Genomic DNA, 12,957 nt, shown 5'->3' on the forward strand with positions numbered 1-12,957 from the left:
CTGCAAATACAGAGAGAATGAGTGCAGAGGAGAAGAGGAGGTCATCGTATCAGGTTGGTTTGAACTGAGATCTGATAAGCACCTCATGGCTCACTCCCATGACGAGGCTTCCTCTGGCGTCCTGTCTACGGCCGGCCGCAGTGATTACAGCCCTTAGTTCTCCTCTGGTCTCTCTCTGTCCCTCTGATGGTTGTCTCGGATGCCGCTTCCTCCATTCATAGCTCTGTCTGCCTGTGTGTGTGTGTGTGTGTGTGTGTGTGTGAGAGAGAGTGTACATGCATTTATGTAAACCAACCAAGTAGCTTTTCCGGGGGCTGTTCTGTGAGGAAAGGTTATCAAAACACAACAGTGCAGTGGGAACTGTAAACATGCATGTGCACAGAGCTGGGGCTGAGGGCCATTTTCCTTTGCACTGTACTGTGCAGCCATCCTCACTGCAAACATTCACTGTCAAATTACACTGGCTTATGTGGAGTGCTGCAGATAAGAGCTCCTGAACAGGCTTGTTTTCACCTGAGTTTTTTTTTTTTTTTTTTTTTTTTTTACACACTAGTCCCAACAATTCTGCCTTATTTGGGTGTGTTGATCTTGATTAGAGCTAATAACACACTGTAGTTGTGCTGCATTTTTCACAACAGAATGATTTTGTGTATTTATTCTAAACTGCCCAGTATAATGCCATAAAAAAACACTCCACAAACTCAAAAGGAATTAAAAAGTTGCTGCAGCATACTAATGCCAAACTCTTTACCAACACTACAAGACCCTTTCCCAGGGTTGTTAATTAAACCCCGTTCCAATTTGAATAATTTCTCATGATAGCTGAGTGATTTCTGTTTCCCAGGAGCTACAGTCTGTAATTTTTGTGGGCATAATACATTTAATCACTTCTCTATTGTAAAAGGTCTAACTTTAATTTCCGTAACTAAGATAGCAGATGTTTGGCTTGTGATTTCTTAAAATTAAAAGTAGCATTGAAAGTCAAGAGTGTGTTTCTTGATGATTCTTTACTTTGTGTGCAGAATAATTTATGTTTCTTTTTTTCCACAATCATCCTCTGGAGGTGGTATATAATCTTTTTGTTTACTCTAAATCTGAGTTAAAGACAGTCATGGCTCAGGTAACTTAACAAAGTCTGAAGTGAAAACTTCAAATGTCCAGTGCTATAGTGAATGTGTGAATGAAGTATTTGCATATAAATAGTCACTGTCAATTGATAATAATAATAAAAAGTCAGACAACAAATTATTATTCTAGGCTGTATATTTTTGCAAGTTTTGAAGGTAAAAATGCGTGGAGGGGATCTTTAATCAAATGTCCTGTCGCTTGACATCCAGCGATCTTCAAAATAGATATTACACAAACATAAAATAGGCTCAAGGAAAATTGCACTTATTTGCTTTTCTTCGAAGAGAGAAATGAGAAGATTGGAATGAGCCTCACCCCAATTGAAGTTGGAGAGATGCTCTTTTAAATTGTATCTGTAAATAAGGACAGAGCCAGGCTGCTCACTGTGTTTATGTCCTGCCAAGCTGACCGCATCCAAACTGCGTGTCTGTACACTAGTTGACAAAAAGACAAGTGATTCCACCTGAGATTATCTCAGTAAACAAAAAAAAGCATTATTTTCCGACCATTACAAACCAATACAACTGTATGGTTTTAGTCTTTTAAACCGTTTGTCTGTATTTTACCGCAGTCTTGGAAGTGTGTGTATACCAAGGCTTGAAAAGGTCTGGACTCATTATGTTGGAGGTGGAGTTGAACAGTTGAATTCCTGATGGTCAACATGAGGTCAAATAAGGTCAAAGCACTTACTGCAGAGGGTGCTAGGAAATCACTGGTTCCACCTAAAAACAGCACACAAGCAAACATTATACCACTTTAGCTTTACAGGCTGTAGGATGTTGTTGAACTATATGGATGTACCTAATCCTTTCTTGAATAAAATGTAAACATACATTTCACTGTTAACGCATACTCTGGTGCTTCATCTCCTGAAGGAAACAGAGACTCTTTAATATTCTGCTCATTTTGTTTTATTGCACTTTTAACCATGATGCAAATAAATGAACAATAAAATCCACAGAAACAATGAGTTGATATAAAAAAAGAAGCATTTTCATCTCAAGAACACATCATCTAATGTTTCTCCATGGATCCACCCATACGTCCAGACACACTGTACTGACCTGATACAGGACTATGGAAACTTAGACTGCATAACAAAACCCTTATGGAAACCGATGGAGTCAGCACACACATATATATGTAGACCTCTGCATCTTATTTATAGCTCGTACCTGGGAGAAGTTCAAACCTTTCCGCTATGAAACCAGACATTCAAGTATTTCTATCATTGCACAGGCACTAGATTTTTCCTACTGTATATATTAACTTTCAGCCAGTGACTGAATCGCTGACACCAACAGTTTAAGCTAACAGCTGTTGGTGCTGAATGAAATATACATCCTGAAAAATAATCTTTCCACAACAGCAACATCTTGGACATCAAATATATTACAAAGAAACAATAATATAAAACTATTAGTGTCACATTTGGCTCTTGGTACCATAAACTTAACCTCATATCTGTTGCATTGAAAGAAATAAAAACAGTAGTTGGTTAAATGTTGTAAACAGAGGCACAGTCTTGCTCTTCTGAATCTTACCAATACTTACGGTGGCTATAAACCAATTAAAGCATGTTTGACACTTAAAACGGGGTGAGATATAGAGATGGTTCATTTTACTGAGAGGCACGGACCTGGCAGCTACTTTTGCACAAGCTCAGTTTGCCCTCTTTTGGACAAATAAAGAAGTACACCTCTGTGATGTAAATTTAATAGTTACTCTTAAACAGAAACATGGAGCTGTGTTAGTATTCACTGTAAACAATAAATATGAATTTTAATAAATACTCTCTCAAGGACATTTATGGGCAAAATTAATGGACAAATCCAGGAGTAAACCTGCACTCCAATCACATGTTCCCATTTTGAATACCGATGATAGAAGCTGAGGCAGCTCAGCAGAAATAAAATTTATATTTATATATATAAAAAAAGACACTATGCAATAAAACATTTTGCAGCAAAATTCAAAACATTATTTTGATCATTAAGACAACAGGAAGTCAATCTCCACCTCCTCCTCCACTGTGAATGTTCAACCAAAACACTTGCAATACCAACGATACGTAGAAACACATAATTCAACTTGTGAAGAGAGCAGAGGGGGAGGGTCAGGAGATTCTTTACAAGTCCCGCAGAATTCACTGAATTCAAAAAAAGGGTCCTGAACGAGACAACAGGTCTCTTGCAAGACTTTCATGGTTTGGTAATGCTGCGGTGGGTCGGTGGGTGTTTGGGTCAGCTGTGGTGATAACTATCCTACACTACAGTCAGGGTTGGATAATTTAAGGAGTCTAGGTGATGCAGGGTGGGTTTCAGTTCTGTCTGGGCCCAGATCAATCCAGAAGTCTTCAACATCACCTGCATCTGGAGCTTTAGGGTGCAGTTAAAGTCGCTGCACTGTTTTGACAAAAGTCCGGTCCTATCCAGCAGGCTTCCACTTCCAGACAGCTTATAATTTACCTCAGGCAGGTGGGCTTCTCGGTGGCTTCAGCAAAAATCAAGCCCTCTGGGGTGTAGGCTACAGATGGAGCTCATCTGTGTTTCAGGATACTAGTTCACTTTAAAAGAAAGACTGAATCTCAGCTCAGTCCAGTCTCTTATCTCCAGGAACTCAGTCTTATCCAGCTGCCAGCTCCCCCGGACAGCTACCTCCGTCGTGGGCCGGTGTGAACGTGGTCTGTCCCTCGGTCGCCCTGGAGGTCGTCCTCCACCACATAATTGTAGCCCTCCTTTTCAATGCACTCTGACAGCACATTCAGCACCTAGTGACACAAGACAAGATATTTTAATTGTCTGTCAAGCTGGGTCAGAGTCTAGCCTCTTACAAAGACACACTGAATGGCAGTTCAATAAGATGATTGATATTACTGTACCCCCAGATCAGACACTTAGTTTAGACTGAAATTAGGGGAAACAACTAGCTTCACTCTGTCCAAAGGCTACAAGAACACATTTAACTACTTACCTTTGACTAATTCAGAGGTTTGCTTGTTTAGTTTGTATAAAGACTGGAGGGTTAAAATGTCATTTTATGATTTTTGGAGATGATAGTAGGTGGATTTTGTTGGTTCAGGCCAGAGTGAAGCTATCTTTACTCTCTTAAAGCTAAGATACGCTTAGCTAATAGGTTAAGTGTATTTATCAATGTGTTTAACAGTTTGTGTGACTAAACTGACAATGATGTTATTTCCCGATTCAAGTCAATCTGTATTCAATTTTCTGTCATAGGAGAGAAGGTCAGTAAATACCCACAATTAAAAAGCTGAAACCAATAATGTCTTTTCACAAAAATGATTAAATTTACTGATTAAAAAAATGCCAATTACTTGGTCAATTGAGTTACTGCACATTGCACAGGCACACACTATAAAATGAAGCACTGACCAGGCGTAGTCGTCGGTCCATGGCATCCAGGTGTGGCTGGATGAGGATGGGACTCAGGCGGTCCCTCACCAGGGATTCTGCCATGAGCATGGACAGCTTGTATTCTTCCTTAGCCAGCAGCTGCAGACGCAAGTGGGTCGACTTCCTGACCCTACAGAAAGAGAGCAGTGGGAGAGTAAATGCAATGCAATGCAATCCCGTGAATGCAACAAATCACATGCAAATCCTGCTTGTGTAACTCAAGATAACGTTGTGGGCAATTAGGAAGTTTAGTAGCCTCTCAGAGATTACTATCTTTAGCTCCTTTTAGTCCTTAGGGATCAATAATGCCATAATACCCCTCTAATCAAGCTACATAAAATCCCCACAAAGAAAGCCTTACCTGCAGCACTGAGTCAGAGGCACCAGGATGGACGTCTCGTCGTGGGAGTGTTTTCCAAAGCTACAATAAAAAACAGAATCACAAACTGTGCTGAATGTGATCACTGACTAGTACTTCATTCTTCTTGTGCTATTCTACAAGCGTCTGTTTGTCTGCAGCAAGTTATTCATTAGTGCAATAGTTGTGCATCAGCTTATGCAGATCTTATCATGATATACTTAGTTTTTAAATAGAAGAGGCCTCTTTTGCTGTCTGTATACTACTACTACATTCGTCATGTATTTACAGATGCTTATATAATCATTTAAATAATAATAAACTGCTTGAGAAAAAACATGATATATAGGCAACATATTATCTGAGCAATAGTTTTCTGCTCAATATTACGCACTGATTTATTATTATTGCATATAAGCTCATTATGATTAAATATATAGTTTATGACTTCTATATGTAATGCATTAAAGGACTGCACTTCAATACTGAAGTGTTTTAAAGCCCTCGATCATTCCCACTGCATCTATAATTCAGCAGCCAACACATTAAGGTTATTAAATCTTCATGTCAGTCATCATCAGTGTGCACAGCAACCACAGGCATTTTCCCCAGGATAAACGTAATGAATTAGACACTATGTTCATGATACGAGCATGTTGTGAGTTTATTTGTGTAACTTTCGCCTTTTTTGGATTTTAATATGGATGTACAAGTGTATTTTAACATGGATGTACAAGTGCAATTAAGTTCTGAGTGACAAATGATGCAACAAGCTGTGCCTCACCCTCTGCCGTTGTCTAGGTGAATGATGAAGGTCTCATTTCCAAACTTTTCAAACGTCTCATAATGGTGACGATCCATGTTCCCTGTGTTGGAATACATGAAACTATTCAGGGGACAGTATCGTCCTACAAAGGACATTCACCAGCCTGCATGCATCTGTAGTTAAACAGTGTGAGGCATGCTAACTCACCCATGAGGAAGTCAAAGACGGTCATGTCCATGATGTCCAGCAGTCGTGTCCCGCTGTCATAAGGTGGAGTCTGTTTGACCTCCTCGCAGTAGTCCGGGTCCACCTCCCATCTGAGCATTTATCACAAAAAAACATTTTGTTCACATTTCTAATCTGATAGAATTTATTTCATTTATTCATCTGCTTTCCAAAAACATCAACACAATCCAATCTGCCTCCCTTGTTTCTTCTTAATTATCTTTGTGCTGTGCAGAATTTGGGAAAACAAGTAAATTGTGACAAGACTGCATTTAGTGTTTATTTGCACAGAAGGATTTGCACAGTCTGTTGTGTTGTTTTTGGATGTGGGTCAGCTGTGACACACGGTGAACACATCACAGACCTCTTGCTCAGCTCTCATGAGTTATTGCCTCTGCTAACCGACAGCGAGTGTAATAAATACCACCAGATAGTTGGACTCCACAGTGTCTGCCTCTACTGAGTGTCTGTGAATGCATCACTGTCTGAGTGTGGGATAGATTCCTTACTCTGCCTTCTTGCGTTTGTGGTAGGAGCGTCTCCACGGGTTCCTCCAGGTCTTGCGCTTGGCAAGGGCCAGGTCTGGAAGGAAAGCGGCGAGGGAGCCCTCTATCTGGTCTGGTTTACCGCACAGAGCGTGCTCAGTGGAGCAGTAGTACGAACACTCGCCGTAGAAACACACGTTGTTGGCTGAGAATCACAGAAAGAACACACATTGTTATTTCTGCTCAGTGAGACCACTGAGAATGAAAAAGTTACACACAGTATATATGTTTCTATACATTTACTACATCATATGTGTTAAATATGTTATATGTGACTTCATTCTTTCTGTCCTTAAGGGATGCACACCAGATACATTTAATGCCCAATTTTGTATGAGATTAAAATTACCTGGGGACGTTCAGTGGCTTGTATTAATTCTCCATGTGTATAATATGTAAAGTAAAAAGTTGCATCGCTAATTAACTGTCGTGCTTTAGTACAAGCTAAAGTCCCCTGATAATACTAATCCCATGCAAATGAATATCCCAGTAATTCAGGGCACAGAACTCGCTTTGCTCTACATTATGAGGAAACCCTCCATTTGGTTCGGACTACAACTTCTTCAAGTTGAGGAAACTGTGCCAAGGTTTTTTTCGACTTTGTCACATTGTGCATTTCCTTCTGCCTTGTGGTGCAAAAAAAGAACTGGTAAAGAATTTGTGCAGCATTTTCTTTTTGTCTGTTCCGTGGGTGTAAGCAAAATCAGTTTCAAGATTTGATCTCGGTGAAACTTTTCCTCTTGTTAATGTGTCTTTGAAAACCCTGCACCCCTCGGTGTACCTGGTGAAATGAAGAAGGTCCTCCAGAGCTTTTTGTCTCGTGTCATGTCTCTGATCTCCTTCGTCATGTTGACCAGCCTGCCGGCCACGGGAGGGACGCGCCGAAAGTCCAGGATCCTGCAGGACGGACAAAAACAGAGGGGATAAGCTCTGGCGTCACAGGAGAGCAGAAGTTGAGGCTCCCCACAGGACGCCTGTCTCACAGTCTGAACTAACGGGGGGAGCTTGGAGGGAGAGACAAGGGGCAAAGATACTGTGTCAGGTGAAGTGAAGGCTACAGCTACAAAGAACAGGAAGTTAATTGCTGATGCGGGCCACGCAACAACAATGCCAGCCAGGTCATATATAACAGAAATGATACACATACAGAACTTGTATTGTGACTTTCAGTGTGACTCACTGCTTCCCAGGCGATCATTGTCTCTGTCTATCACAAATAGATGTCCATAAATCTGCGTAGAAACTGTAAAAAATATAACTCCAGAATCACTTTTCCTTCCATAAGTAGAGTGCAAACAGAAACTGCTAGCAGTTAACCTGGCATTACTTTTAATGGTCATAATTTAGAAACATATAGCAAAACAAAAGTCTGGCTCAAAGTGTCAGAGGTCAAATGTGGGCAAAATCTAAAATATGGATCACAAAGTCATGGATACAGAAGGTTTGTTTGCAAATGTGCCAGTTTTAAAGTCATAGTAGGTTTAAAAGGAGTAATAATGGCAATAATAACAATAACACAATACAGTTTTGGGGGGATGTTACAGTTTTTGATTTGTCTGTCCTGAACGGGTCACAACAAGGACAAGCTATTTGTAAATGTAGGCAAAATAAGATGTGACCTGACATGGGACTCAATCCCACAATCTCGCCTGATCCGTCCCCCCACTGGGCTAAAGACCTACATCCAAGTGGAAATACTGTAGTCACGCAATTGAATATCACTGTCAACAGGGGGCACTGTGACATAAATAATATAATACCTGCCATTCACACCACACGGCGGTAAACCTCGCAGTGGTTCGGCTGTGGCTGTGACTCTACATCAGACACATTTTAACTTCCACATCAGTTCAACGCCCTTCACAATGTAAATTCTCACCCATCCTGGGGATTTATATCAATAGTCCTCCTCTCTGCGGGACTGTGTCTTTGCATGATTTTAATATCTATGTGTATGTGTGTGTCCATTGGGGAAAAAATAAGGTGACTTTTTACAGAGCTTGTGTGTCTGTCTCCCTGAGTGCGTGCCACATGCTTATTTTATGCATGTGCAGCCAACTACCATCAATACCATCCAGCTATAACATCAGCACAGGCTCTTTAAAAATTGATGCCCCTGACAGCAACTAATGGCCAAAGCCTGAGGGCAGAGAGGCACAGGAAGAGCGGCTGAGATTAAAAATGGAGGCAGCAGAATGAGGAAAAGAGGTAGAGAGACGTGGGAAAACCAGGTGGAGACAGAGAGAGAGAGAAGAAAAAAAGTGGGGACAGCCATTAATCGAGAGCCCCTTGTACAAATGATGCCATCAGGTAGCGTGGTGGTGGGTGGACGGAGACAGACGCACACAGTCATGTCTCTTTCCTGCTTGCTGGCAAACAGACAGAAGGACACGGGAACAAGTGCCACACAGCGTGGTTTGGCCTGCTGGGCCTGGGCCCGCTGCCACGCTAAAAGGAACAGCTAGAGCTGGCTTCACTTCCCTTTGCCACTCACACACTTTTAGCCCCCCTCCCCCAGGTAAACCTTATTCCCATGATGCCCACATTAAGCTTGGTGATATATTCAGGTTGGGACTGAAATGCCTGTGCATCAAACAAAAGCGAGAATCATCACATTCACATATTCCCAGTAGAAAAATGTAGAAGACCCCAAGTGGCTCTCATGAATATGGAGCTATATGGTTTCATATTTTAAGGTCATATTGTACCTTCTATTGTCTTTATATCTGCTGACTACCTAATGCAGCGATGCCAAGTGCACTTCCCATTTAAATCTAATCACATAATTAATGAAGCTTAAAGCTGTGCAGCCTATATAATAAAATACAGCGTCTCTTTGTGGGTATGTGCACATGCCCGTGCAAGTGCTGCTTTAAAAAGAGTGTGTGTCTGTGGGCCCCCTGGGGGGCAGTGTAGCCTAAGTCTGTGCACCAGCAGCAGCAGCAGCAGCAGCGGCAACTCTGTAGCCAGGCTCTAATTTAGAACAGACAAAATAAGGAAAAAAAAATAAAGCGCTGCTTTTGGCAAACCCTGCCTGGCTTATATTTAGAATGGGCACAGGGCCTTTCATGCCTTTGGTTTCCTCCTCTTCCCCTTAACCCACACATATGCCGGGAGTGTGTGAGCGTGTTTTCATGTGTGTGTGTGTGTGTGTGTGTGTGTAGAGGAGGCCCAGATGTGTAGCAGACTGGTGTAGAAAGCTGCTGCTGATGCAATTGCTGCTGAACTGTGTCATTGTGCCTGAAGGAAAAGCAGATTCAACATCACATCCCTCCATGGGCCCATATGTGTGTGTGTGTGTTGTGTGTGTGTACTGTATGTGAGCGGATGTGTATGTATGTGACCTCAGTATCACCATGTGTCACCAGCATTCGCAGCACAACACCATTCCTCCGCTCATAATTACGTGCAGCCACAGTGACATCAGCTCCACTTCAAAGCAACACGGCTGCCGAAACTCATCGGCCTCTCTCTCTCTGGTCGATCAGAGACCCTCACGAGGTTTTCTCTTTTCATTAAAGTCTCTCCAAGCAGGCGGGCCCAGCAGGCTGGCCATAAAGTGTTAGCCTTGTAAAGGCAGTGAAGTCAGAGAGCATGGTGGTTAGCTAAGCAAGGAGGCTGCAGTCATTGTTCAGTCAGATGCTGGCTGCGGGAGGGAAGCATTCATTCTCTATGACTCATGGCCCTCCAAGAGCTCCAAGCCTCTACTGTACGGGTTCCCAGCTCACACTCACTGTGCTTAAAAAAAACAAACAAGATGAGCCTCTGAAGGACAGCAGCAGTGAAAAGGAGAAGCAAACGTAGAAATAAACATGCAGAAGGCGTGCTTTGAAGAGAAATGGTTGTGCCTGCACACATATACAGCACTGTATCAGTAACGCTATAGCCTATTGATCACAGATAAGCTTTACTGTAAAACTGAGGTACCCAGGTCGAGCCACTCAGGTCTGCTGTTCTCCAGGGATTCTGCTCCTCCTGGGTGGTTAATGAGCCGATACCAGGAAGGCAAATTAGCAAATCGAGGGGGGAGTGGTGGTGGGGCGCAGAAGCAGCAGGATGTTGCCCACCCCTGAGTGTTTGGACAAGAAGGAGTTAAAATAGGGGTCAAGTTCAAAACGTCTGTGACCTCCACTGCTGCCTGGGGGCATTTATCTTTTCAGAGCCTGTAATTCAATAATACTTTAGTTCAAAATGAAATCAAATTGCTACTTCAGTTTGGTTGATCTATATTCAGCTTCTGGTTTGTGTCAAATCATCATCATTAGTCCGTTAACGTTACACCACTAAACGCTCCCTCTCTTCCACACACACACACACACTGAACAGGCTGGTTTTCACCTACTTGTCCAGGTGGAAGGCAGCGATCTCGGCGTTGTGTCTCTCGAAGTCGGAGAAGTAGAAGAAGTCTGGAGGCGTCTCCTGCTCCCGTGTCTGCCTGCGTGGACACAAGGACAAAGGCTTAGAGGTTACATACGGTATAGCTACAGTGCAAAGCAGAGGTTTAGACAGTCAGCAATATGCTAAAGGCACAGAGTTACATTCATAATGCAACATGTTGAATTAGAGCTGCAACTGGAGATTATTTCTTATTAATTAATTGGGCTCTCGAACATTGAAAAATAGCTGAAATTAACATGTTTTGCCGCAAAAATATTCAAATTACTTTTGTAAAAAGACAAAGAAAACCAGTTAACAGTCACATTTCATCATTTATGTCTGAGAAATGACCAATATATTTACATTTTTTAATTTACTGCAGACCAGCTGATCAATTGATCACTCATCATTTCATAATAAACACAATGCATACCACAGGAATTCATCATTCCTGTATATACACTGATACTGCTGCATCGTGACCCAAATCTTCAGTGCAACTTCACATTCCCGAAGATGCCTCACACCACTGCAGCCAAGTCAGTGATAAAACTCTGCAGCTTTACGCCCATGTACCTAATACTGTGAACAGCATTTGTGAGCAATAACCAAGACACAATTAACTAGTGTCCTTGCCTTGGAGGAGGAGAAAAAAAGGACCTCCTCAGAGTTACTGTGGGTGTTTTGTGGGGCAACATGGAGGGAGAGGGACAATTCAAGGTCAAAGACTTCCTCCTCCTCAAACATCCACTCCTGTTCTCGATCTGTACCTATTTCTGTCCAGCTCTGATCCTTCCCCCAAAAAACTGCTTTTCACACACATTCTGCCTTAAAGCTCTTACTGGAGGGAAAAGAGGCTCTTAAAGGCTTAAATCCCAGAGCTGATGGAACACGGGCCAGGACGGGGCAGCGCAGACAGGACGGCCGGGGTAAAAAAGGCAAAGTCAAAGGAAGAGGAGGTGAAAAGCCTCCCAGAGAAGGTGCTGCGTGTTTGAAAATATGTAAATGTCTTTGAAAAGTACAAGCGTTTCCATCATCAACATTACAATCTTTCTACAGAAGAGCTGCATATTTTAGCCATTTTTCCTTTTATCCTCTCTGCCTTTCTTTCTTTTTCTTTTTTTTTTTTATTGACAACAGCAAATACTTTCCAGGAAGGCAGCGTGTAATGATTTGGACTGCATTTCTGTTTCAGCTAGTTGAGGGAGGATGAGAAGAATGGAAACTATCTTGGCAACTTCTCTGTCTCTACTTCTCTTCACTTTATTCCCTCCGGATGCCTCTCACTGTTTATTTCGCTCAAAATCCTCTATCTCACCTCTTCTGCTTCTCCCTCTTCCCTCGCACAGAACTGCTTCTTTTTTTTTTTCCTGTGTCCACTTGCTTAACACTTTATATCTGTCCGCCTCACTCTCTTTCTCCCTGTCTCTCTTTCCTTTTCCATCCTCTGCTCCTTTCCTCAGCTGGCTGGCTGATTGTAACTCCACAGCTGCGTGGCTGACATTTGCACTAGTCATTAACTAACCCAACACGGAGCCCAGAAACACACTCATCTGCTAAAAATCCCTCTATTTCCTCCTCTCTTTATCACTCTGGTTCTGTCTTTTCCTCCAATCTTTCTCCATCCTCTATCTTCCTTTCAGCCTTTGACAGACAGCCACATAATGTGTAGCCAGGTTTGACCAAGTGAGCAAAGAAGTGCACTAAGGATGACAAATTTCGTGCAAAAACATGCTTTGAAAACAGTTTAGAGCTCTTTAGCTCACATTTCTGCTGCTGGCAACTGTGATCAGCATCAAAAATTAACATATCCAGTGTGTCAGTGGTGAACTATTCCTCCTTTTTTATGTCTCTCAGCCTCTTTCCTCTCCTCTCCTCTCTCCCGTTCATCCCTCACTCCCGAGCGGCTGTCGAGGCTCTGCCAGTAAAGGCCGAGCGCTGTCTGTTGATTGTATCGCTCTCTTCTTCTGGATAGCCTCGCTTCAGGGACACAGCTCTCACTCTACATCAAGGAAAAATGATACTGACTTTGAAAGCGAAGAGCGGTGTCTATTTAAACCAGCGCTGCTCAGCACCACAACAAGACAATATCATTCAGTCTAGCATACGAAGTGACTACAACTGTCTTATTGATGGGGACAGTTG

At 42.3% G+C, this 12,957-nt stretch overlaps 1 protein-coding gene across 1 annotated transcript in view; it reads right to left on the bottom strand.

Annotated features, from left to right (window-relative positions):
- Positions 1-2,016: 2,016 nt before the first annotated feature.
- The window catches only part of fam20cb (FAM20C golgi associated secretory pathway kinase b), a 51,217-nt gene continuing 40,276 nt past the window's right edge, over positions 2,017-12,957 (bottom strand). The window contains exons 4-11 of the mRNA XM_085760569.1: positions 10,778-10,870; positions 7,217-7,332; positions 6,400-6,580; positions 5,873-5,982; positions 5,684-5,765; positions 4,903-4,962; positions 4,521-4,671; positions 2,017-3,898 (exon numbers count right to left, since the gene is read on the bottom strand). Coding sequence (XP_085616695.1) covers positions 3,782-3,898; positions 4,521-4,671; positions 4,903-4,962; positions 5,684-5,765; positions 5,873-5,982; positions 6,400-6,580; positions 7,217-7,332; positions 10,778-10,870 — 910 coding nt within the window. The 3' untranslated portion in view covers positions 2,017-3,781. The remainder of the gene's footprint in view (positions 3,899-4,520; positions 4,672-4,902; positions 4,963-5,683; positions 5,766-5,872; positions 5,983-6,399; positions 6,581-7,216; positions 7,333-10,777; positions 10,871-12,957) is intronic.

Source organism: Trachurus japonicus, chromosome 19 (assembly GCF_045865225.1).
Source record: "Trachurus japonicus isolate A0001 chromosome 19, Traja_1.0".
In the NCBI taxonomy this organism is placed as follows: Eukaryota; Metazoa; Chordata; class Actinopteri; order Carangiformes; family Carangidae; genus Trachurus; species Trachurus japonicus.